Source organism: Struthio camelus, chromosome 18 (assembly GCF_040807025.1).
Source record: "Struthio camelus isolate bStrCam1 chromosome 18, bStrCam1.hap1, whole genome shotgun sequence".
In the NCBI taxonomy this organism is placed as follows: domain Eukaryota; kingdom Metazoa; phylum Chordata; class Aves; order Struthioniformes; family Struthionidae; genus Struthio; species Struthio camelus.
This window is the reverse complement of record NC_090959.1, coordinates 7,785,433-7,811,055: the sequence shown is the minus strand read 5'-3', so window position 1 is coordinate 7,811,055 and position 25,623 is coordinate 7,785,433. Positions and strand designations below refer to the sequence as shown.

Genomic DNA, 25,623 nt, shown 5'->3' with positions numbered 1-25,623 from the left:
AATGGATGCAGTAGCTATTTTCCAGCAAGTTTTTTATGTTATAATGTTTTAATTTTTAGTTGCAAAAGCTTTACCGGGGCTGACATGACTTCTGCTTGCCACAGCACTGACTCTGTTGTAGGGAGTTTAGGGAGCCAAACCAGATGAAGGCTAACCACTCCTTGTTTTTGCAGGGTTTATTTTCAGCTGGTTTAGCTCCCTAAACTAGCTTATTGGCAGGTCAGATGACCATCAGTGTTGAGAAGAGGCTTGGCGAGTTCAGACCATTTTGGAACGCTTCTGGTCAGGATTTCAGTGTCACTTTGACTCTGAATTTTTAAAATCTGTTTTGGGACTCTGCATTGTGTTTTGCTTTTGCTTATTCAGTGATGTTGGTCAGTGCTATTTGACCCTTTGCTTTCTTCTTTTTTTCCACGTTTCGTAGTCCTCACGTGGTCAAATATTACGGCAGCTATTTTAAGAACACAGATCTGTGGATAGTCATGGAATACTGCGGCGCTGGATCAGTGTCTGATATTATTCGATTACGAAATAAAACTGTACGTCCTCCTTCCTTTGAATGCTATAATCGGGGAGTATGGGTATCCAGCAGCTCAAGGAAACTAAGCAGTTTGTGTGTTGGTCTTCGGGTGTAATTCGGGTCTCTTGAGGGTATTCATTGTCTAACGCTGGTATTGGTCGCAACTTGAGATGCGAGTCCTTTGTTTCCCTGGAAATGAGGAAGCTGATTGTTATCCAAATAGCAAAATGTAATCAATTTAATCAGTTGAGCTGGTTTTGGGTAAGATGATCTGTTAACTTTCTGGAAAACCTACATTGATTCTGAATAGTGGATTCTACTTTCCCTTGCATTGACTATTGCAGAATAAGGAGAGCTAGCTGTGAAAGGGTTATGGCATGTGAAATACGATGTGCCTGTATGTGTAAGATGGCTACAGTCTAGTTCTACTACATAATGCTGTAAGTTGTTAACTGAAAATATATCTAATTTTCCATTAGTCAGTATGGCAGCCTTTAACGAAGGTAATTAAATGGCGGTTAGTGAATCTCACAAACAGACTATTACATGATGGCGTTGGATCTTGGCAGCTGATAGGTTGGCTGTAACTTTTCTTTTCTTTAGCTCACGGAAGAGGAAATTGCTACAATAGTGCAATCAACGCTCAAAGGACTAGAGTACCTGCATTTTATGAGGAAAATACACAGGGACATCAAAGCTGGAAACATACTGCTAAATACAGAAGGACATGCTAAACTTGCAGACTTTGGAGTGGCCGGACAACTTACAGTGAGTAAAAACATGATTTTTGGTTGTGAACGTTTCAGTTTCTGTTTTCAACCTACGTTTAAGGTTGGCCTTAAGGTGACCCTCACTATGCTTCTAGTAACTTTGAACAGTTTAGACCAATTTCTCTTTAGCATTTTACATCAACGTAACGAGATGCTATAACAGCAGCGGATTAGCGCAGGGCTTCCTCTTTGGAAGCACCTGTACCTAAACAGTTGTTTGCAGTAGCATTTGCTGTTTTCTCCAGGATATTTGAAACTTCTGTAAGCATATTTCAAACACCCTTTGCAACCCTCCATATCCCAGTCTTGCTTAATCTAATAACGTATATGTGCAAGTAAGAGATAATTAGGGACAGTAATTCATTAATGAAAGCTTGTGGCTGGTACAAGAAGAAAATAGCTGTTGCGTGGATCTTTATCCTACTCCTCTTTTTAGGATACCATGGCAAAACGGAACACAGTTATAGGAACCCCATTTTGGATGGCTCCAGAAGTGATTCAAGAAATTGGGTATAATTGTGTTGCAGACATCTGGTCTCTGGGAATCACTGCGATAGAAATGGCTGAAGGCAAACCACCATATGCCGATATTCATCCTATGAGGGTGAGGACTGAGGCCTTCTGAAATGTGTTGCTGGCTGGAAGCGATTTGCTATTATACCTGGCTGCATATTATGTTAACATGATGCAGTCTCGCTTTTAATTTAAAGAAAATGATTTCTTGTCTGTCAGTTCTTTGCACTGTTGACTAAACGAGGAAAAAGAATTTATTGGATGAGGAAAATCTGCATAATGATCTTCTTCTGTCGAGACATAGCTGAAGCTCCCAGTGTTGGATGTGAAGAGGCATATTTTCATCTGTGTATTTTCTTAAGTAATTTTTTTATTTTTTTGCCACATAAACCCAAATTTAAGGCTTAAAAATAGCAAATTCATTCCTCCTGGGGCATGTAATGCCTTAGAAGCTTAAGCACCTAGCGAGAAAAGTCTGATTTCTTGCTGCTTGATCCTTCTGAGCAAATTTATATTAAAAGGATTGTACAAGCTCTTAAGCAGCTAACTTGAAGTGTGTATCATTGTTTAGTACCTGTATATATTTATGTACATGTATGTTGTATTATTGGGAGGTTTTAAACCTTATTTGGAAATGTTAAATGTTCTTCTGTTTTCAGGCAATTTTCATGATTCCCACCAATCCGCCTCCAACGTTTCGGAAACCAGAAGTCTGGTCAGACAGTTTCACGGACTTTGTAAAACAGTGTCTTGTTAAGAGCCCCGAGGAACGTGCCACTGCCACGCAGCTTCTGCAGGTCTGCCCTTTGTTACAAGACCGTAAGGTCAAGGGAGGGCTTGTTACGGGCTTGTTACAGTGTAGGCAGTGCTGCGTGTCTGTTGGGATGCTGGTTTCACTTCTTGCTGCTCCTGTACACTACAGATTTTACTTTTAAATACCTGATTTAAAAACCTTGCACTCAACTTCAGCTTTTCAGTTCTTCCCCATGCAGAAGGCGTGGCTCCAGCTTCCTGTGTCTCTTCTGTGGGTTGTGTCTTTGCACCTTAAAATTCTCATCAGCGCTTTATTTTTGAAAGAAGCACGCTGATGCTTTATGCGAGCCTTGAGTTGGCATAGCTCGTGTTGGTAGTGATTATAGGGTTCCCTTCTCCCAGCTGACCCTGCTTTGGAAGTTGCTACTCCTGCAGTTCTTGAAGCAGTTTTAAGTTACTCCTTGGTGTAGTAATGAAAATCAGTGTTGATTTTCAGTGTCACTGAAAATCAGTGAGGGGAGGTATTTCTGAGTTGAGTGGAAAGGGAGGAATGGGAACCACTGTACGTGTTCCAATATAAGCTGTTCCTGCTTGAGCCACAAGTCACAAGATTATTTCTAAGTTCACAAAGGAGCATCTTTGTATTGTTACACTACAAGCAACTCCTCCGTTTGCTTCTAATTTTTACACGTAGCAGTATCACTCACAGAAATTTAAGAGCAAAGCTGGGAATGGGCTGATACCATTTCTTAGATGCCACCAGAATTTTGTCAGTGTGGAGGACTGCCTGCCTTTTCTCAGATTGTTATTATTTAAAAAAAAAAAAAAAAAGGCTGTGGCTTTTTTTATTCACTTTCCTATGCTGTCTCAATGTTTTTATGTTCCATGAGAGGAGCATTTGGTTTTCTGTTGTGCTCTCAAGAACCTGTCTCCTAAAATACAAGAAAAGGAGAGAGCAAATGAAGGTATTGATTAGAGGGTTGTAGGCCTGGTGATGATCTGTGTAACTGGTTCTATACAGCAAAGCTGTTAAGAAAGGACAGAAGTAAAGTTTATGGGAGAGGAGCGAGCCCAGGGTCTCACAGCAGTAATTCATTTGGAGTACGATCTTGCTGGGGGAGGGGGGTTATCTCCAGCAGCATAGGGGAGGGTTGAATTTCCGTTTTTTTATTAATGTATTTGGTGTTGAGTTAAACCTTAGTTGTGATTGGTGGTAGGCCATAGTAACAATGTTTTAATGTTGTATCTTGGTTCAGATGCAGTGCTTATTTATTTTTGATATACTTCTCAGCATCCATTTGTTAAAAGTGCCAAAGGGGTATCAATTCTGCGAGATTTGATTAATGAAGCAATGGATATCAAGATAAAACGTCAGGAAGCACAACAGCGTGAACTAGATCAAGATGATGAAGACAATTCGGTGAGTGTTTATAGAAACAATGCAAAATTTGTGTGTACACGTATATGTGTGTGTGTATACACACACACACACACACACGCACACACACAAGGCTATATATAGAGGGATATTTGTCTTTTTCATACTATTCTAAAACAGAGGTCACCCACTGTGCAAAGTCCGAACTCCTACTCCGTTCATAAGGCTTAGCTGCTTTGTTTTTTGTTTTGTTGTATCATTGGTTTTTACAATATTTTGTTCAATTACTCTTGAATTTGACTTCTGTTGAGTTTTCTGCTTTATGATTGCTTAACCTGGTGCTTGATCCCTGCTTCATCTTTATATTCAGGTGAGGCAGCGTGCATGGCTTACTGACTTACTCTTGTAGCTCAGAGTATAGCTAAAGGCCTGTGCCTGAAAGGAACTGCATAATTACATAAGAAAACAGCTGTTGATTCATTTTCCCAACTGGGTTATATTCTTCGTACAGTAATGAGAATTTTTCATTGTAGATTCAGGTCTTAGACCGCTCTCCTAGTATAAAATAATTTCTGTATTTCACTATTATACAAATACGATTTATTGTTTTACTACTGTTGTGCTTTAGAACCCCCCTTATAGAAACTTTCCACTACACAGGAGCAAGCAACAGAAATCTGAGGTGAGGGCATGTGAAGTGTTCAGGGGGATTGCTGTGAATTTAAGTTCTGGGCTCTTTTGTTTAGTGGTTGTAGCATGTGAATATGGAAAGCATGCTGAAAGCTGTTCAATTTGAGCTTCTGCCTGTTTCATCCTGTGTAAATAAAATGGGCAATAAAAGGCATTGTGTGACACAATCCTTTTCAGATGTTAGATCTGAATAGCATGTTCCACTGTAAAACCCAGAGCTGTGCTGAATACGTTGTTCATCTAATTTTCCGGTTTAGGGCTGCATATTTATTCAGTGTGGAAGTAGTCGTACTGGTCATGTTGCCATGATGTTGACTCTAAGAGTATTATCCCTGCCTTCTCTCCTTCGTTTCTAACTAATCTATGGTCGCATTACTGAGAGGTGGTGTCATGGTAGTAGAGTTGAGTGGTGTCCATTAGTGTGTGTGCTTTCCTGAAGCTTCTCTACTCCATATCTGCCAGCAGAAAAGCGTTCACAAGCGCTTTCCAAGTGCTGTGGCGTTTCTGCTATAGTTCTTCCTCGAATGATGTGTAGATTTAAAAAAAAAAAAAAAATGCATCTATTACTTTTTCTCACCCACCCATCTCCACATAAAACATACATTTTCCCCATTAACATCTCATGTAGTTTTTCTTCTCCCTACTACTGGTTTTGAAGTTTAAGAGGTTGGGAAGTTATATAGACACTCTTGGCGGAACAAGGAAAATGCATGGAACACCAAAGTGGAGGAAGGTGTGCTTCCTCTTGTTAATGTCAGTGAGATGGAGTATTATAGCTTGATGTGCTAGGCCTGTGTTTTCCCTTTAATACTAATTCCAGTGAATTAGCCTGTGGTCACACACAGGCTAAGGAGCTGAGGACTTCATACTTGCCGCAAAACTTAATCTTTTTTAATATTTATCTCTAAGGTGAGGTACATATTAAATCTAATAAAATGTGTTTCTAAGTCATTCTGCTCTACACCTAGGAAGTGGTGGTGGTTGTTGTGGTTAGATACCAGGCGCATATTTCCAAAAAACTAAATAGATTGTAGAAAAGCTGACCTCATTTTTCATGAACTCTTAGTCACAATAGACACTTTCTGAGGAAAGCATAACTGTCTTTTGGGAAGTTATCCTACCAGAATTTATTTCGGGGGCTTGTGTGTTCTTACAGACCGTTAATCTCTTGAGCCTTACCACCAATAATTCAAACTTCCATTTGGTTACCGTATATTAATATTATAGAAGGGTAAGAAACAATTTTAGTCTGAAAAAATGACTAGACTCTGTTAATTCATTTTTCCTTCTCTTTAAAGATACGCAAATCCAGTTCACTTTTGTTTCAGTGCTTCTGAAGTTTATAGCAAGTAAGACTACCTAAATCTTAAAGGCGGACTTCAAAAACTAGGCTAATGGCTTTTATCTGTCATGCACCTATGCACTACAGACTCTGAGCTGTTGCTGCCTAATGACTCTTCAGTGAATGATACCCTTTTTAGGTCAACTGTTATAACTGGCGATCTTAATAGAAATGCTAATGACTGCATGAGTATTGTAATCTGCTCTTAGGGGCAGGTTACTAGGTCAGGAATGAGATATCAGTTCTGTTGAGAAGCTTCTAGTGGTTTTTATGTCTGTTCTCTTACTTATCATGCTGGCAGAAAAGTGTGAAGACCTTCCATTACCTGTTTGGGGATGGCAGGGAGAGAACTAAGTGTATAAAGCAAAACGTTCCATCTTGTTGGCTTCTGTGTATATTTGTAAAACTATTTGAATTTGTAAGATTTGCTGGTATCCTTGAATACAGCCACTCTTCCTAGGACTTCCACAATCAGTAAAAATATATTCATGGCATCCTTGTACAGGAAGAAGATGAAACTGATTCAGGTACCATGGTGAGGGCGAGCGGAGATGAAACTGGTACCATCAGAGCCGTCAGTACGCTGAGTGACGGAGCCAAAACTATGATAGAACACGATGGCACCTTGGAATCCCAGCTGGGTACAATGGTGATAAACACGGAAGAGGAAGAGGAGGAGGGCACCATGAAAAGTAAGAATACATCTTCAACAAAATTGCTTGGGGACTAACGTGCTGTAACACACACGTATACAGGGGAGGGAAAGCAAAGATACATATGTTTTGAAAGCTATAGGGCAAAAACATTCAACAAAAGGCAGATAAAAAAGCTAAAGATGCCTACTTAATAGTGAATTGTTTGCTGAAAGTTCTTACTCCTGAAGTTCTTCAGGGTAGTTTGTATTTTACTGCAGATACAGGGTAGCTCCACTGCCTTTTGATGAGCCGTTGTTCTATGCTATCAACTAATCCCCAACCAGCTTTGATAGTTTTGGTGGCTTACTGTGGTGTCCTTTGGTTGTAGTGAGCTAAAACTTTTAGGCCAAGGATCCCTGGCAATAGAGAAGAGATGCGTTTTTTAGGTCCAAGTTTTAACTTAAACCATCTTCTTTTAGTTTTGTAATTGATACAGCTGATGAGTTGTGCACAATGTACACAAGTCTCTGCCTTGATCAAAGATGTTCTGATTCTAGCTGCTATGGTGGGGGGAGCTTGTTTGGTTTTGTTGGTGGGTTTTTTTTTTTTTTTTTCCTACAAGAAATGGAAGGGAGGGAAAATCTGGCAGGAGATTAATCCAAATGTTTGTGATGCTTTAGGAAGTGACCAGGCTGTCACCTGGCATCTGAAAACAGCAAGGCAGTTTCAGAACTGATGCATCAAATACAGAGCAGTATTTATGAAATGACAAGTAATCTTACACGTTTCAAACACAGCGAGGCATGCAGTGATAGGAACTAACATCTCTTTTGTTATGTTGCTTTAATCACTAAAGACAATTGAATAAACAGTGCATTACAGTTCTAAGACTTTCCTGTAGAACTCTGTCCTACAATAGAAAAGCTTACTAAAACGTTGGTCTCATTATAGGAAGTAAGATTTAAAATGATGTATGTGCTTTTGATCCCTGATGGTCTCTAGAAGACCTCATGGCTTGACTTGGAAAAAGGTTAAAAATGTTTCTTTGGTTAAAGAGATGGTGAGGAGAGCATCACTGGAAAATTGTGGCTAGAAGGAAAAATAATATCCTTTTGACAATTACTGGTTCTTAGGGAAATCCATTCTCCAACAGAGTTGGAGATCTCAACAGTGTTGAGGCAGAGGTGGTAGGAGATGACCCAGCTGGCCAGCATGGCTGTTTGCTCAAGTACAGAGGAAAGTGCTGACTGAGGCTCGGCAGTACTCTAGTAATAGGCAAGGCTTGTTCTTTTGGCTCTTGTGCACTTCCAAAGTCTTTGTTGGTCATCATATTTTAAAGCTCTGGCTATTGAGGGAGAGGAAAAACTTATCTACGAGAGTTTGGAAATGGCCTTTTCTCAGGAATTTTTGTGTTGAAAGCCCTTTCCATGTGGGCCCCCTCTAGAGCTTGCGGAAAAATACTGTCCCCGTTACAGAGCAGGGAGAGAGTGAAATTTTACTGGAGCCAATTTAAAGAGTTTTGCAAACTTTGCCAGACACTGATTAAAAATTGAAGGCATCAGCCAGCGTAGCAGATTGTGGCAAGAAAAACAATGGAGTGATGCCCTCGGGATTTGAATGTGAATACATTTCAACACTCCCCTTTTGGTGGAACCAGGTAACTCCAGCAGGGAGAGAAATGGGAAAATCGGTTGTGTGTGGACATTTACGGTAACTTAAAAGGTCACCTAGAGAGAGTGGGACATGTTAACAGCTGTGAGTAAATCAAATGAAGTTGCTGTTTCTTTACAAATAACAAGCACTGTTAGTTTTTCATTGCAGATGTGTACTGTTCCATTTCATGATTTCATAGCAGAGGTGTCACGATCTGTTGTGGTGCTCGGGCACTGGCTGCCAAAGGTGCAAAAGTAACTCGCCTCTTCAATTGATCTTCCTGTGTTTAAAAGGTGCTTACCTTGTCCCGGTCTCTAAGACTGCTGTTCTTGTAACTCAGAAGCATCTAATACCCTCCTCAAAACTCTGTCTGCTACAGTTTGTAAGGATACCTTTAATATTTCTTTTGCAAGGATGTACCCAACTCATTTTGAGTAGAATCACTTATGAGGCTTTTGCGTTTTTTTTTAATATGTTGTAGCATTTAACCTCAAGAGGGAGCTCCAGAACAAGCTCTGAGAGATCCAGATCTCTGTGACTAGAAAGTTGAGTTTTTCTTCGAAAAGCAAGCAAACAAAAAACCCTCCCTGACTTCAGATCTCTTAGAAACGCTGTTCTTCCACTGGTGCTGTGTAGCAGTAGTCAGAGCCGAGGGGGTGAAGCGCCTGAGCGGTCCTGCATCCCAGAGGAAGCGTTTTGTGCTCCTGGGTGGAAACGATGCCCAACACTGGTAGCACTTCACGTCGACAGGTTCGACACAGTCATAGCAAGACCTGGCGAAGCGCAACTGCACTCAGCACTTTCTCTGCTGCAAGTTGTGCTGTATTTTAATAACTTGATTCCCAGAAACGTGATGTTAGTGCAAATGTCTGTATCGGGTTAAAATTTAACTTTTTCTTCACACCTTATCCTCCCTTCTTCCCCAGTAGCATAATACTGCAATCCTTGCCCTCGCAGAGAGCAGTTCTCTGATTGTTTCTTGGAGACATGGCCAGGCGGCTGTCTTTTAGCAGCCTGCAAATACCCTTCCTGTGAGCTGCCTGTAGTTCTGTTTTTCAGCTCGCTATTTGCATATTCACGTTCTCTTAACGTTTAGTTAAATCGTTTTAACTGTGGAGCTCATCAGCCTGCTGCAGACCTCTCTGGAACGAGTACTTTTTATAATCTTAAATATAAAGATAATAAAGCTATTTGGAAACCAAGGGAGTTCGAAGAAGCTTCATTGATTCATGTTTTTAAAATCGTTATTTCACTTGGCAATTTGTGTTATGACTCACAGTAAAACCTGTTTGAAGTCGATAAAGAAGTTCTGTTTTTTCTCTTGTATGGCATTACGAGGAGGATTTAGCTTTTGTAGGTGTCTGGGGCTATTTAACTGCAAGCTTTTTAGCTAGTGATCCAGCCCTTCCTCCTAATTTAAAAAAAAAAAAAAAAAAAGTCTCCACAAAGTGCTAGCAAGACACAGAAACATGATGTTTTAGACAGGGCTGTCTTATACATCTCTAGTCAACAGCTTTTCCCAATAGCCTGAAGTTTGTCTATAATGGAATATAGGACTTCCTAACGGTGACTCTTGCATAAATCAGCTCACGACTTTTCAGGCTCAGATTACAAATATTCTTTAAATCCAGTATTTTATGTTGCAGGGGAAGTTTGGTTAGTTTTGTAGTCAATCCAGCTGTAATTCTGTTTGCTTAAATTCTTTCATTTGCTTGTCTGTCTGTTTTACCTGGGCCCCCAATGTAAATATTCAGGCAGCATTTTAAAATGTCACTGTGGAATCCAGTTATGCATTTTGAAAGCACTCAAATGATTGCCTGAAACTACAGATACTAAATTGCATAGTGACACACTTTACTTATAAATTAATTGCTAACAGATTACGTAGGGATTTCAGCTTAACTTTTCCAGAGAAACTCTGGAAGTAGCTGAGGGACTATAGATAAACAATTATTTGTAATAACAGATGTTTTCATTGTGCTTGGGAATTGGAATAACTTTAGGCTTGTGAATATGTCTGAAATCTTTTTTTTTTTAATTATTCTATACAAGAATATATAGTGATGTTAAATGCTGTAGTGTTTCGGTCTAACTCTATTTTGCTTTTTCTGCTTTTTTATTTGCTGTAAGCGTTTAGATAATGGAAACTTGATATGAGTTTGTCTCAGGTTTAAAGAGTGGAACATAATTTTATAATATAGCAGATAAATATATTGCCTTCCTTGGACTGAAATACGATCAGATCCAAGTGAAATAGGACCTACTTTTCCTAGTACTTGAATCTATCCTATTTTCTGTGTTAAAGTGCCTCTTACTTGTTTAGGCACCAAATAAAACAATATTGGAGAATGTAGGACTGGAACAACGATGTGAGTTGGGCTGTGTTTCTCCGGTCCGGCTGAATGAGGGATTTGAAGAGGGGGAGAAGAATTGGAGTTTTTGTTAATGTGGCACACGTTCAGCAGGACATCTAGTGCAGAGAGATCCCAGAAGCTGCAATAGCACTGTCGCTTCTGCCTTGGTAATGTAACGTGCAGGTGAAATTTCATAACAGTTTATGAATGATTAAAATGGAAAATTATAATAGTTAGGGATGTTTTTGGTTTTTGCTTTGCTTCTACCTTGCCCAGGCCGGTAAAAGAGGTTATGTCCTTTTAAGAAGATATGTTACCTTTTAAAGGATTGGGTTTTTTTTTTTTTTTTTTTGTTTGTGAATTAAATGAGGTAAGATACAAACTTGGCAAATTCCTATTAGAAAAATGATTCAGAATAAGCTTGTTAGTCTTGGTGGCTGTATATGAGGCGTCCGGTAGGTGGAACTTCAACAAGAGAAGTGTTACTGCCAAGAGTCAGGAAACCTTTTTACCCACTAGTTAACCTGTACTTTTTCATGTAGAGCAATGACAATAAAAACAGTAGCTTGAAATGAACAGCAGAATGAATGTGGATGGCTCGGAAAGCATTTAGAAGGTATGTGTGATTGGATTGATGTTATAAATGAATAAATATTACTGATTGGTAGCTAAGGTAGCTAGCTATAGGTGGTTTAATGTCAGTAGCTGTCAAAGTTGTGTGGTTGTGCGTTATCCAAACAAAAAATAGGGTACTCTAGAGAATAGCTCTGCATTTTGTCAACTTTTATATCACGTATGTGTCAAAGATACTGGCTGTGTTTTGTCTCTGTTTTTCTTCTTAGATGGTAACTCTTGATAGCAGCCTCTTGCTACTTACTGTTATTAATGTGTAGTGGTACAGCTTTGTCTTTAAAATAAATTGGTCAATTTAGGCATAATTAGACCATAAAACAGCAAGTGTTGTGCATTTAAATAAGATACTCGTTAGAAACACCTACAAAGATTAAATCCTTCTGTGACTGTCAGGAGTATTATCGTTCTACTCTGGAGGTGTAGAGAATATAAATGTTCTCAGATAAGTCTTCTAGCTGTGCTTTTTTTTTTTTTTTTTTGACTTTCATCTTAATAGCAGACTTGCTGGCAAACTTGTCATAAACAGCAGCCAGCCTAGTTTGTTCATCAAGAATATCAAGTTACAGGGGTGTAAGGACAGTATTTTTGACCAACAGAAGGAGTTGTACGTGCTGTCCTTTTGTTAGAATGCCAAGAAAGTGCCACGTGGTGGTGGGCTGATTTTTTTTTTGTTTTGTTTTGTTTTTTCAGTAGCGCTACATGAGGCAGTTATGTGTCAGTTGAGTCTCCTGAAACAAGAGCGTAGTGAATTGCTTTTATTGGGTGCATCTCTGTCCGAAAATACTGGCCATAAATTGCATGTGCAGACAAACTGTGACCTACCTATCTCTTCCAAGAATGAACTCACTTCCTACTAGATTAAAATAGAGCATGGAGAAAGCTTTCCTTCTGAGCAGAAATAATCCCTCTCTAAAATCTTAAATTTCTTAACTTCAGAAGTATAGAAACATATTGTTTTACCAACAGTTTTTCAAGCTTCGGGAGGGAAAAATGTGCGTTGGCATGTTATTTTCTGGTCTCTCTGGATAAGCAAGTGATTTTCCAGGTTATGAACCGGTGAGGGTGTTAGCAGATGCTTACTTGACCATATGCCTATATGCTGCTTGGGGAGCCTCAGCTGTTGCCCGCAGGGTGCTGGACCTGCAGGTTGCAGCCTTGTCAGTGAGGTTGTTTCTCACTGAGATTGATCAGAACCAGAGGTAGATGATGCAGGATATGAAATGTCGTTCACTTATTTCTTGATGCACCTCCACATCGCACTGCTTATGTCACTTGGTGTAGCTGCTGGACTAAATTAGTAATTAAAGTAAATGAGGTGAAAGATATAGGTGTCTGTTGAAAATCTGTGGTAGAGGAAGAAAGCTTCTGTGTGTTTATAGTCTTTTCTGATCTTACATAAAAGAAACATGAGATATCCTAAGGGCAGGTCATCCGGCCTTAGACAGCTTTCATTATTGTGAGAACCTTCTCATCCTTCAGAAAGAATCCTCAATTATATGTACTACAGCTTTGGGTGAGTGTCAGTACCTTAAATGACTCTGATGCTTTATATTCATTACAAGAGATTAATTAAGATACCCAGAATCGCTTTTGAACATTTAGGATCTCCCTCTTAATAGTAGAGCCTGTCAGGCATGTTCTGCTTTGATTTGGTTTGAGATAGACCGTGATTATGGGAAGGCTTGTCCTTGTAAGCTTCAATAGATATGAAGTGTTGTGTGGTCTGCAGTTAATGTGAGGAAATTTCAGCTTATGTTGCCATGGGATGAATCCATTAATGATGGAGCACTTTTTGCTCTGGTTGAATAAGTTGGCGTCTCTCTGCTCTGCTGTATGAAATGACTCAGTGCTGTTAATGCAGTACAAGTTAAGTTGTCCGGCTACTGAAGTTCATCTATGGTTCTCTGAGAAGTAGCCTGAAGCAAATAAAACTACAGTTCCATTTGAAATGTTAATATTGATGAAGTGTTGCTTGCATATAATCATCAGGCACTGCTCTGTGCATCCTAAATCTCTGAGCAGCTTAAGCCTTAAGGTTGTATAACTCAAACTAAAGCGCATAGAAGGAAGCTTTTGCTGTTATATGAGAAGTCAGTGAAAGATCTATGCTAATTTAGCCTAACAAAACGAGGGATGAAGGTGGATACGAAAACTCTAAATAAATGGGCCAGGAGGGAAGGTGAGCACTGTAGAGGATAATGGTTTGTGTAACTGAAAGCTAAGACTTGCTCAAGATCGCATGCCTATGCACTGGCTACCAGTAAACTCTAGACTGGGAATTAGGGGGTTTATAGCCGTAGCAGAACAACGAGCCTGTCAACAGCAAGGACAAAAAGGAACAATAGGCGTTGATCCTCCTGTGAAAGGGTCTATATGATCTTGTATGTAATAGCAGGAGACTGAGCACGTTGTCCCAGGGGATCCTTTCTGGCCTGATGTCTGACAAAAGGCAGTGATAGCTCTGCTTTCTTTCAAGGGAACTTGGATGGTCTTTGATGCCTCTCTGCAGAGCTCAGTTCTGAGCTCCCGCTCGCAGGGCTGCTTGTTCCCCAGCTTTGCTAAGGGTCTTTGGGATGCTTTCCTAGCACAAGGCAGTCAGTTTCAGAAGCTTTGGTCTTGTTGCTCCTGACATGCTGTTCACAGAAATACAAGTATTCTGCAAAGCAGAGGACGGTTGCCTTTTTGTAGATTGCAGCCTCCTATAATCTTGAAAAATATGCATTTGTGTACCGAGTATCTCATTTCTTTAGTTTAATTCTGCTAGGATAGTAATTCATCACTTAATGGCTGCTGATTAAATTACACTCTTTTTGTAGATGAATGTGCCCCTTATCAGACTGGTATGGCTGCAGGTTCTTAAAATCGACAGTTAGTTCCAGTAGTAGTTCAAAACATGTTTGCAGTGAGTTGTTCCCAGCCACAACTCTAACTTTTTTTCTTTTTCTTTTTCTTTTTTTTTTTCTTTTTTTTGAGAAGGGAAGAAATATCCTTTCAGGGCTTCAAGAACAGGTCTTTTGAGTAACACTGTATTAGCTTAACTGGCTTGAATGAAGAACACATAAAATGTGTCTCATGACAAGCTTTCTGACTGTAGACCTCACCCTAGATATGTAATAGCAATTGCTTTGAAAAGCAAAGCATAACAAAGCAAGGATTTTTCTGCTGCTGTCAAGACTGAGTAGAGAAGAATACTTTTAGAGAAAACTGAAAATCTAGTTTTGTTACTCAGCAAGCTTGTTCAGAGAGATGGAAGGACATTGTAAATCCCACTTTCCTTTTGAAAGTTTCCTTTAAAGCTGATGAGTTTCTGAAAATCATCAGTTGTGAGAGCTAATTTGACAAAATTGACAAAATGCGTGCTTTGATTTCTGGGACTAGATTATACTGAGCAACCTGGTCTCACTGATACTCTTTGCTGCAAAAAGTAAATCCTTTGCTAGTTTAATTGACTGTGCTGTTTCCCCTCTATTGTTCCACTTTCTCTGCAGCATCCCATGGAAATACCAATGTCTCGTTTTCATGACTCTCCGCACCTTTTCTGTCATTCTTCTTTGGTATAAGAGGTCTAGGTGCTGCAATCAGCCTGTAGGACTGACCTCCCCCATTCCCTCAGGTGTCCAGACAGGTGACATTTGAGAGGGAGGACATCCTTGGAAAAAATCTATAAGATCCCATTGTTATTTTTATTTTGGTGTACTCCTTCAAACTGGCCCCTGCTATGGCTTAACAGAAGAAAGGATTTGGTGTGCTGAGGCCACTGGCTGTTTGCTGATGTTGGCTCACTGGCTTCCTGAAGTGTCCTGCCTGTATCTGGCAGTCTTGTGGTTTGTCTAGGCTGTTTGGGGTGAGCACTGTCCCACCTGGCATGGTACCACATACCACTGGACTTTGCTTTCCGGTGCTGATTGGGTAATGCAAATAACAATACTGAAATCCATAATAAACTTAGCATGGTACTCCTTTTAAAAAAATAGTGTATCAAAGTATAAGGGGAGGTTTATTGCTCACATTTTATTACCTTCTCCACCCTTGGACCCACCTGTTACTGTTTTCACAAAACTGATGTTTTTCTTAGACTTTTCTAAACAAGAATTTAGACCAGGCAACACTTAGGAGCTTTTTGCCGAGGGCTTCTGTTCTTTATCGTAAGACAGGCCAAACGAAGCAGGGGCCTCTGAGCGCCTACGGCTCTGCACGGATAGCCTGAATGGGTAAATCTGCAGTCAACTGGACTGGCTCCAGCAGAGCTGTGCTGTTCCATTTGTGTAATTAATACGGCTCTTAAAAAGATGACTGCATATTTAAATGGTAGACCGTTAATGGCTCCAGGGAGCTCTCTCAGCTCATCCCTACAGGCAACTCTAGGTTCCAAAATAAGTGCATGGAGAAGCCTTTCTTGTCACCACAGGGTGACCTTCTAATAAAAGGCTCTTCTCTCCCACAGTTGCGATCTCACATTCTGTCACGGATTTGGATTTTAGTCTAACCCTATACAACTAGAGAATTAAATGCTTTTTGGCACAGACACATTTAGTGTGGTGTCATCTTTCAGCAGCATCTGATGCTGCAAATAGCAATGATCGATTTTTATCTTCAGCTGCCTGTTATCAAAATCTTAGATATATCAGTGTGATCCTTATATTGAATTAATAGCAGATCAGCTTTGGAAAGCCGGCACTGTTGTGAGCGCCAAGATGGGCGAAAAGGAATCCGGTCCTGCTAGGATGACGCTAATTGATCTGATGGAACGTCTTTCGGTCTCCAGGAGCGTTTTTGTCAGTTTTGCCACATAGGCACCCTGACTGAGATCACAACAGCAATTAAAGTTTCGGTCATCCTAGAACAGTGTTCTGGATAGTTCTCATTTTATACTCTCTTTTCCCCTTCATCACTTGTCTGTAAGTAAATCTGTATTTTAATCAGTTTTCGAAAAATTATCCTTTAAATAAAGATGTGGCATTAGATGTTGACCTGCAAAAATGTACTAAAATTGGTGACAGTTATTCAGCGTAGACTATTGTATGCATCTGAAGGGACTACGGTGACTTCAAGGTTACTGGTGTCTGACATGGTGTGTGAATCACAGAAGAGATTAGGTTGGAAGGGGCCTCTGGCAGGCCTTGTGCGGTGACGCTAGGCCCCTCTTCTATTGCATAACCATCCTTGGTGTGAAAACTTTGTTCCTTGCATTCAGTCGGAATTTCCTTGCTGCACTTCGTGCCCGTCACCTCCCCTCCTTCCACTGTGCGTGTCTGTCCGAGGAGTTGGGCTGCTCCATCTCCTCTCCGACCACGTGTCGGACAGCGGCTGACTGCAGCTGGATCCCCTCCTGGCCTTCTCCCGGCTACGCAAGCCCGGGGCCCTCGCGCTCTCCTCGGGTGTCACGCGCTCCAGCCCCGTAAATGTCAGAGCAGCCTTCTGCTGTATTCACCTCCAGCTTTTCAGCCTCTTGTACTGATGAGGCTGAAAATCAGGCACCGTATCCCAAATACAGCCTCACGGTTAGAAACACCAACACTTCATCTGCTACGCTTCTGACCTGTTTCTGTTTCATTTCTGCATGAAAACAGAAGTTGAATCAATAGAGCTTTTTTTGAATGTGCCTTTTTTTGATGCTGTGAAGCTGCAACAGGTTGTTTAGTAGATGTGACTAGTTATAGTTATAAATAAGGCATTTGTTGGGAAAATACAAGACATGGGGAAACGAGAATGATTACTTTAAGTGACTTTCTGAATTAGTCTCTGGTACGAGTGCGTAGTCTTAAAGAAAATGAGTAATCCAGTGTCATCCGAGTGCAACACTTTCAAATGCTCCTGGGCAAATAACTGTTTTCAAATCATACAGTGCAAGCTTTCTTCAGATAGTCCTCCCCCCCCCCCCCGCCCCAAAATTCTTGGAGACCTAGGCTAGCTCTCAATAAGCTGTGTATAGATTAGCATATGTAGACATGAATGCATCTTTTTTTTTTTTTTTTTTTACAAAATTTGTCTGTGTTAAACACTGCCGCGGTTAGCCGTAACATTAATAACTTACCTCCTGCTTCAGGCTGGGCTGCAACAGAGTGCAAGTGTTATATTTGCTTCATTCTAAATAAATGTTTTATCACTTAGCAGTAATTGGATTGCTATTGTGTTTCGGTAATTATTCCCAGTAGCAAATCTGTTCTCCGCTTCAGAGACATGTTTCCTGACTGACCTTCATGCAGTCTGTCTGAAGTTGTCTGTCTTGATCTAATTCTGTCTAACGATTGTTTTGTTTTGTTTAAGAGGAAACTACTGCCAGAGGTAGAATAATTTGTCTTGGCTCCTACTGCTGTCATGGTGCAAAAGCATAAGCACTTCAGTTCATGCTTGAGCTTGTAGCTAGCTAGCCCTGGGAAGGCAGCATGGTACAGCGCTTTTCAAGATTCCTCTTGACGTTTCAGACTGTATAAAACCATGCTTCCCCCAGTATCAGAAACCAAATATCCTGCCAAGATATCTTAGACTTTGCAAAAGTTTGTTCTGTGTTTAACATGTCTATAGACAAATAATTTTTTTAGATTATCTCGTAGTTGACCTAGGAGTTCAAACACTTGTCTAATGACCAGAGAGCATCTGCCAGTGGCGTTCAGGAGCACTGGATGGCAGTGTTATGTTTAAGAATATTATTCTGTGTTTAAATCTTAATGGGTTTCGAGAGTAACTAATACTTTTGCAAGAGGAAAGCTCTGCTGAACATCTTAAAGTCTTTGTGAGAACTTTCTTCTGATACCTAAGTTTGCACTAAATTCAGACTGTGAGAGTCTCTGCCTTATGGAGACCTAGCAAAGGATTCAAAGGACAGCTCATATTGTGTGTGTTTGTGATCGGGTTTCTGAAGCTGCAGACTTTTGAGCTGCTTGACTGTTTGCTTTGACAGTTTAGGTCTATTTCAACTATATGGCACTTGAGAGTGAACTTACCTCTGTAGTGCAGAATTAGGTTTACGTTTGGCTTTTTGGAAGCCATTTTATGTTAACGCTAGGATAACCTGTGTGCAATTTAATTCCCGGTGAGTGCTGGTATCCACAAGGAAACCTCCCCACTTTCTGGGAGTCATAGTTTCTGCATTGACTAAAGGGCATGTTTTAAGCACAAATGGATCAATAAAGCTGTTTCGTTTTGGAAACTTGCATGTTTTGTAATACACGCAACCTGTCTGGTAGGAAAGAACGGCTCCTCCAGTTGGTGGCAGCTTACTTGCAGCATTCAGTGCTTGAAGTTTGGTTACCTGGACTTGCAGCATTCAGTGCATGAAGTTCAGTTACCTGGCAGCGCACTTTGGTGGACTGCTTGCAGATGTAGGGGCCAAGGCCTCCAGAGTTGCAGTCACTTTTGTGGTGAACTTTGAGCTTCCCTTCCCCAATCTCCTCACTTAACAGTCAGGAGGAGTTTTATATTTGAAAAGCTGCTGCAAAATACCACTTCAGCAGCGCTACGTGAGTTAGTGTGCTAAAAAGATGAAATCACTGTTGGGCATGGTATAAGGCAATGTAATTGAAAGTGCATTTTTCAAGAATGACTTTTTTTTCTTTTTTGAATAAAATTTCCAGGGAGGGATGAAACGATGCAGCCAGCCAAACCATCATTCCTTGAATATTTTGAGCAGAAGGAGAAGGAGAATCAAATCAATAGCTTTGGGAAGAATGTATCTGGCCAGACAAAAAATTCATCTGATTGGAAAGTACCACAGGATGGAGACTACGAATTTGTAAGTCTATACTATGAAATTCAATCAATGTGACAATCTTTAATAGTTTTAGGCAGAGCTGCTGTAAGATTATTTCTTCTTTTGACAGACTAATGGAAATTTGAGGAGACTCTAACTACTAATGCGTTTGGATGGGGCGTTTTGAAACACTCATTTTCTTTAGTTGTTTCTGGGTTATCATAATTAGCTGTTTTCTGTATTGTTTTCTTATAAAAATCCTGAAGATGTTAAGGTAGAAGCGTTGTTGCTTTATTTCCCTGTTACACATTTAAGATCAAAAACAGAATTCCAGATGGCAGTTGGAAAATGCTAATCTTTAATGTGGGGTTTGACAAAAAAGTGTTACAACCATTGAATATTTTGCAGAGCTTCAGCAACAGGGTTTATGTTTCTATGTGAATACTGAACTTTTCTTTATGTCTTTTTCAAATCCTCGGTTTGGTATTTTTAACTAAGGTTCATGTATTCAGAACTTGCAGGCAGTTTCAGAAGTCAAAAGAGATCACAGATTTTATGTTTGATTAGTTAGAAATTTTATGATTTAAATTTTTTTGGAGGGGGAGCTCTGACTTGAGTTCAAAATGCCAGAAGATGCAGGCTCTGCTCAGCACTTTTTCCCTCTGCTGCTTTTTCTATCAATGATACTTCAGCGCAAGCACGTTTTGCTTTAAGTGTGTTGTACACCATTATGATGTTTGTTCATGTTACCCATGATTCAGGTTGTCAGGTTGCGTTCGTTAGTTGGCGAGATTGACTCCACCTTCATAAAGCAGTGCGGAAAGCAAAATCCCTCTGCTAGTCACGACACAAGGCTGCAGAGGAGTTGCTTTGCTCTGAGCTTGGACTAATAGCTGGAGCCTTTCATTCCACTTGTACAGATTGTATTGACTACTGCTGTTACATAAATGCTGTAGTCTTTGTTGTTGCAGTTTAGAGTTTCCTTTTTAAGCTGAAAAGGATAACTGGCTGAGAGGACCTACTGCACCTTTTTTCTTGTAGCCCTTTGCGCTATGTAACATTATGCCGTTACTTTAAATCCTCAGGCTAAAATATGTCTTGCCAAAATAACCACACTGTTCCTGTCCCAGTCAGATGCCCAGTTTATCTTGTTCATCCTGCATACGTGCTCTAACATAATTTAATGATAAATAATTATTTTCCAATGTGTCGTATCTCCCAGGAAAGACAGGCTGCTTTGGAGTGTCTGAAAGATCTTCCGTGGTCTGCAGAAGATGGCCCACGGGGAAATTTGCTGTAACTATTTTTCTTTCTAATTGGTTCATACCAGGCTCAGCTATTACCCTTATTTCCACTGCATAGGATGTACTCCACCCAGCATACAGTGCACACTGGAGGTGCAGGCTACACCCAGTGAGCATCATATGCGGTGCAGATGACGGAAGGAAAGGTCTGTGCCAATCTAGCAAACAAAACCTACAAGTATTTTTAGATTGTGCAAAGCAACTGTTTGACACGCGTGTGACCTTGTTTACTGATTTCCATTAGTACTGAAGTATTGCCATGTGCGTAGATTACCAGTGTGCTGGAAGCAATGAAAGCAAGCAATAATAGCTAGCAATAAATTGGGCTTTGGGTCACCTTTATGTGGTGATTTGTAGAAATTTCACTTCCCAGCTGCGTATACTTCTCTAGTTCAACCATAAATAATCTATCCTGTCTTGCATGCAAATTTTGTAATAGAGCTGACTTGTCACCTAATCACAATTTTTTTTGGTAGCATAGGAAAAATACTAGAAAGCAACTTTAATAAATAATGCAATTATATTTCTACAGCCCTTAACTGAGCGTTAGTAACAGTAACTTCATGTTGTGTAACCTAGTTGAAGACTTAAAACTGGATATTTTTCCTGTGTGGCTCAAAATGGATCAGAGTATATTTGGTGTCTAGCCACAGGTAAAAGTCAAGTTTAATGCTTAGTAATTGAAAATGTCAATTCAGTAAACTGGTGGAATAAGGAAAAAAATACATTCATTAGTTGTATCAAGTACATCTGTCCTAGACTTGACTACAGCTATAACTTATTTCTGCAGTGTCAGAATAGATAGGTTTGAGCAAGCTCTGTCTGTAGAGTTTGCAGGATTCCAAGCAGAGATGAGGTTAGTGAGATGCTGGGTGAATACTAGTTCTTCCTGAGCGTTGAGAAACGATTAAAGCGTTGTTTGGTTTGTGCTATTGCAGACGAGCTATATATTGCTTGCCTACTATTCTGTATTCCTCTCCCTCCTATGTGACTAGCACCTGGAGTCTCCTGTCTTCAAAGAAAAAAAAAAAAAGGAACAATACTAAATTACAAAAGATTTTTGCTCTTTTCCCCTGTGGCAAAACCATTTGACCTTTTCTTGACTAAAATTGTGCCTCTGAAGCAGGCAAATAAGAAGCTATTTTTATCACAATGGCAATGTCATGTTAGATAAGGCTCCCCCCCCCCCCCAGCTGTTCTAGGCAAGATATCAAGTCAGCCCCATCCACTGCAGAGCAGAAAACCCAAAGATCCTGTTCTAAAAGGTGAACTCCATTCCTCCAAAATGTGACGCTCTAGCTATGGGCTTTGATCATTGGTGTGTGGTCTGAGATGGCATCAAGTCGGTGTATGTCCAGCCTCCCAGATCTGAGGCAGGAGCTGTTATTAACTGATTAGTCAATGCCTGATGGTGTTAACGTTTATCTCCACGCATGTTTCGGGAAGGATCTCCAAAGATTTAAGACCTGCTTGATTACAAGTTTTTTTTTTTTTTTTCCCAAGAACATTGTAATTTATTTAACATGAAAAGAATACCAGATTATGAGCAACAATTCTTGTTGTAAGGAGGAATGTAACAAACTCTAATATGAAAATGCTGCAGGGGTAGTCCGCTAATGGGCAAGATTCCTTGTATGTAGAATTTGTAATTACTGTAATCAGATCTCAAAATTTTTGCAGCTGAATTTCATTTTGCCAGTGAACATTATTCGCACGCATGCTGTTGCACAGACTTAGATTAGTAACGCTAGAAGGTTTGTTTAGACAATGTTTTACACTTTTTCATTTTAATCTTTCAGTAGTACTGTAATATACAGCAAAATTAATTTTGCAGGGTTTCCTACTCTTATACACAAACAAAACCATTATTTATTCCTATTTTTAAAAGCCTTTTTAACTGCTCTGAGCAGGCCAGTAGTCTAATATCATTTGTGGCAACGCTGGGATCGCTTTTTTTTTCGTTCGGGCTCTGCTTGAAAGGCCTTCAGTCTGGCCAAACTTCACATCATCCAGTCATGAATGTTGCGTATTATATCACCAGTCATTTTATTGAAAGCCTGTTTTGTTAGCAAATACCAGGTGCCAGCAGTTCATGCTTTATGGTACAATCTGAAAATACCAAAAGCTGTTCGGTTCCATGTCATGAATGTGGTTTCACGGGGGAAAATGGGTGGCAGTCTGCGCTCTCCTGTCAACCTTGAATTTTGCCATCATGATGTAACTTTTGCTGTTTTTTAATTCCTTTGTTGTTGAGCTCAGATTTTGCTGCAACTCTAATGCATAATTTTTTCTTATCTTTTTTCATATCTTTCTTAAATCTATCCTAATCAAGTATCCTAATGGGTTTTTTTGGAGGTGAATAGAATAGCACCAGAAGTGTTAACAGTCTCCAGACCAAGAGTACTGCATGACATCAAGTCTTTCTGCAGGCTTTGCACCCTAAGCAAGGAGTGAAAGCTGTTTTCTCCAAGGCTGAGGTGGTTATGCTATTTGGGGATGTAATTTAGTCTGATATCATATTCTACCCGTCTCTGAAACCTCCATGGGTGTATTGTATAGCAGTTTTGTTTGATTACAGAACCTGTATAGCTTCCTTCCATCCCTGGCCTGTATAAGAGAGCCTGTCAAGAGTTTAACTGGTACAGTCACTTTATGTTGCCTTTAGCTGCTGTTGCTATCGTTGCTTCACGGGAAGGAAACCAGATGATGGGTGAATTTTTGAGTGAAAGCATTGCCGTTCACCTACTGGACCGTAGTGGAGAACTGCAACCATCAGCACTCGTTTTCTGCACTAGTAGTCTGTGTCCTGCTGCTGCAGCTCTGGGAAGGAAGGAAGCTGCTATTTGGAAACAAGATTTATGTGTCTCCTGTTAAAAGTGTCCTCCTTCCTTTGGGAAGACCTTGATTTGCTAGCTTCTGCTACGTCTTGGTTAATCAGACCTTTTCTCTTCCACTAATTATCAGAAATCAATAGTTTTATTTTTTTCCTTCTCACTCCTTGAATTAAGAGGATCTGCCTTGACAGGCTGACTCACTGAAGCAGAAAAGCTTTGGAGCAAAACTTTTTCCTTGTAAAAATAAAAATGATAAAACTACTGTATATTCTTGAGCCTGTCAGGGTTTGCAGAAGTAGCAGTTATAGAGAAGACATGACAAATCTCTCAGGTTCTTGTGGAAGAACTGTGAAAGACAGCTGCTGTAGTGGCCTCTGCTCACATGCTCACTGTGCTTCAATCTACCCTGGGTAAACTAGTGCTTCAAATCTTGTTGTTTCCATGCAGCGACTGCTGTTCTCTGTAGTAGTTCATCTTTAGCTCCCTTTGAGAAGTGTCTTGTTAGCTGTTGATGGAATTTGCTTTGGGTAGGAAAGGTTGGTGTGATTTTCCCCAGGCCCACAACAGGCTTTATCGCTTCTCAGTGCGGTGTTGTCTTCTGCTCCTCTATTGCTAGGGGAGGAAGACTGTCCTGCAAACAACAGGACTGTTGTTTCTGAAGTTTTTGCAGTGCAAAAGGAGGAGAGATGAGCAGAAGGTATTAAGCACCTCTAATGGGGAGGAAGAATGCCAGATGCTGATCAGCCGCCACTTTTGTCAGGGCTCCACAAGCAGAGCCCTCATGCACAAGCAACAGTTCCTGTCTCCATCTTACCATCTGCTAGACAGAGGGGGAAGGAGAAGGGTCTTTGCAAAGTCCCGGGAGGTAGAAAAAGGGCTGAATTTGAACTCACAGCTCCAAATCTCTTGCTAGTGAACAGCTGTCTAGTCCAAGTGCTCGGGCCACAGTTTGCTGACTTTTCCATGGATTGTGTTCCTTTAGCAATATTTAATTGGTTTTGTAATATAGATTCTTTGCTGTAGACCTCCTGCTATGGTCTTCAGTTTTACTTGTTTAGGAACCTTTGCTGTAGACAATCTTCCTCTTTCTTAGAGTGCGTCCTACCAGTGGCTACTTTGAGCAGGAGGTTGTAGAAGCTGGACAAATCACCAAGCCAGTGGTAGAGACAAGTGAGCAGTAGAAATACATTTCACACTTTGGATTTTAATTTGTTTAGATAACAGACAAAGCGGTAGCAGGGACAACTTCAGGGTAATGCACGTCTTTAATAACGAGCAGTTTTTTAAAAGTATATTCAGATCTTCTGGAGTTCTTGAATTCTTCTCACTATATGAGTTGGTATCGCAGCTGCAGCCTCTTTTAAATAACTTTGAAGGCATATGTGTTTGTATAAGGCCCTTTCCATAGGGTAATAGTAACAGATGTCTTTGGTTTAGAAGGCAGTTCTGGTGTCTTTAGCAGCAGAGAAGGAAAGCACGTTGGTTTATAGTGTCTTCAAGCATATTCAGTTGGACAAATGACTGCTGGTTTGTGATGAAGTCATGAAGATGAATGCTTTTTCTTCTAGTTTAGAAGAATTAGTTCGTGCCATGACAGGAAGAGCTTAACGTTCTTACCGAGAAGTTTATAGAAAGTCTAATTCTTTCAGAGCAAGCCAAATCACATTATCGCCATGTTATATTTTTGGGTCGGGTTGGTACGTGTCACCAGACAGTACCTGCAGATCAAAGCCCTCTGTGCATTTCAGGCATGGTCCAGGCACTAGAAATGCTAACTTGAGGCTGGAGTCCAGCCCCAAGAAGCCCAGGGACAGGCAAACTGGAGCCCTGTGCTCTGTTCAGCTCTGGTGTAAATCTACCAGAGCTGCAGGGAGCGCCTAACGGTGCGCAGTGCTATGCCGTGTGCATCGCCTTGCTGTTGCCCCTGTGCAGCTATACGGTTCACAGTTAAAAACGGAGATCCCTTAGTGCGATATACCTTCCCTGCGCTCAGGACTGTGGTGAGGAATGGCTGTATACTGGAACCATCTGTTTCTTTCGTTGGAGGTGATTTATAGGGAGGAACTGTTAGAGGGCAAGTGATTTATTGCTTATCAATAACTGTAAACATGCTCAGCTTTACAATGACCAGAGTCTCTAATGTGCTGTATTCTATCAGTGAAGGTGCCATTTGTCTCGCAAGCAGCGTGTTGTCTACCCGTTCCTGGAACATCCCCTGTCTTTGGTTTCTCTGAACACTCATTTGGATAGCAGTTATTAGCAATCTAATACTGATGCTTTATGGCTTTACTGCCTTTTATCTGTCCTTCTAAAAGTTCAATTGATTAAAAGGTTGGGAGTATTTTCTCTACATTTGCAGGCTTTGAAGACAATGGCAGTCTCAATGACTGGCTCTTACTTTGTTGGAACTGGTCTCTAGGTCTTTTCTAGCAGTAGGAGGAAAGCACGCTGCGGGTACACGAGTAAAGCAGATGCTTGAAGGGAAATACTTCTATTGCATGGGTAAGCTGCTGTTGTGTGACTTTTCATAATTTATCACTCCATAACGTTTTCT

General features: G+C 40.5%; 1 protein-coding gene across 2 annotated transcripts in view; it reads left to right on the top strand.

Moving 5' to 3' along the window:
* Positions 1 to 25,623, top strand: part of STK4 (serine/threonine kinase 4) — a 48,225-nt gene that overhangs the window by 4,967 nt on the left and 17,635 nt on the right. Inside the window, exons 4-11 of one of the 2 annotated variants that reach the window (XM_068912115.1) lie at positions 425 to 539; positions 1,124 to 1,288; positions 1,727 to 1,894; positions 2,463 to 2,600; positions 3,848 to 3,976; positions 4,563 to 4,616; positions 6,472 to 6,658; positions 18,816 to 18,973. In XM_068912115.1, the coding sequence (XP_068768216.1) occupies positions 425 to 539; positions 1,124 to 1,288; positions 1,727 to 1,894; positions 2,463 to 2,600; positions 3,848 to 3,976; positions 4,563 to 4,616; positions 6,472 to 6,658; positions 18,816 to 18,973 (1,114 nt within the window). The remainder of the gene's footprint in view (positions 1 to 424; positions 540 to 1,123; positions 1,289 to 1,726; positions 1,895 to 2,462; positions 2,601 to 3,847; positions 3,977 to 4,562; positions 4,617 to 6,471; positions 6,659 to 18,815; positions 18,974 to 25,623) is intronic. The other variant, XM_068912116.1, reaches the window with a different exon arrangement.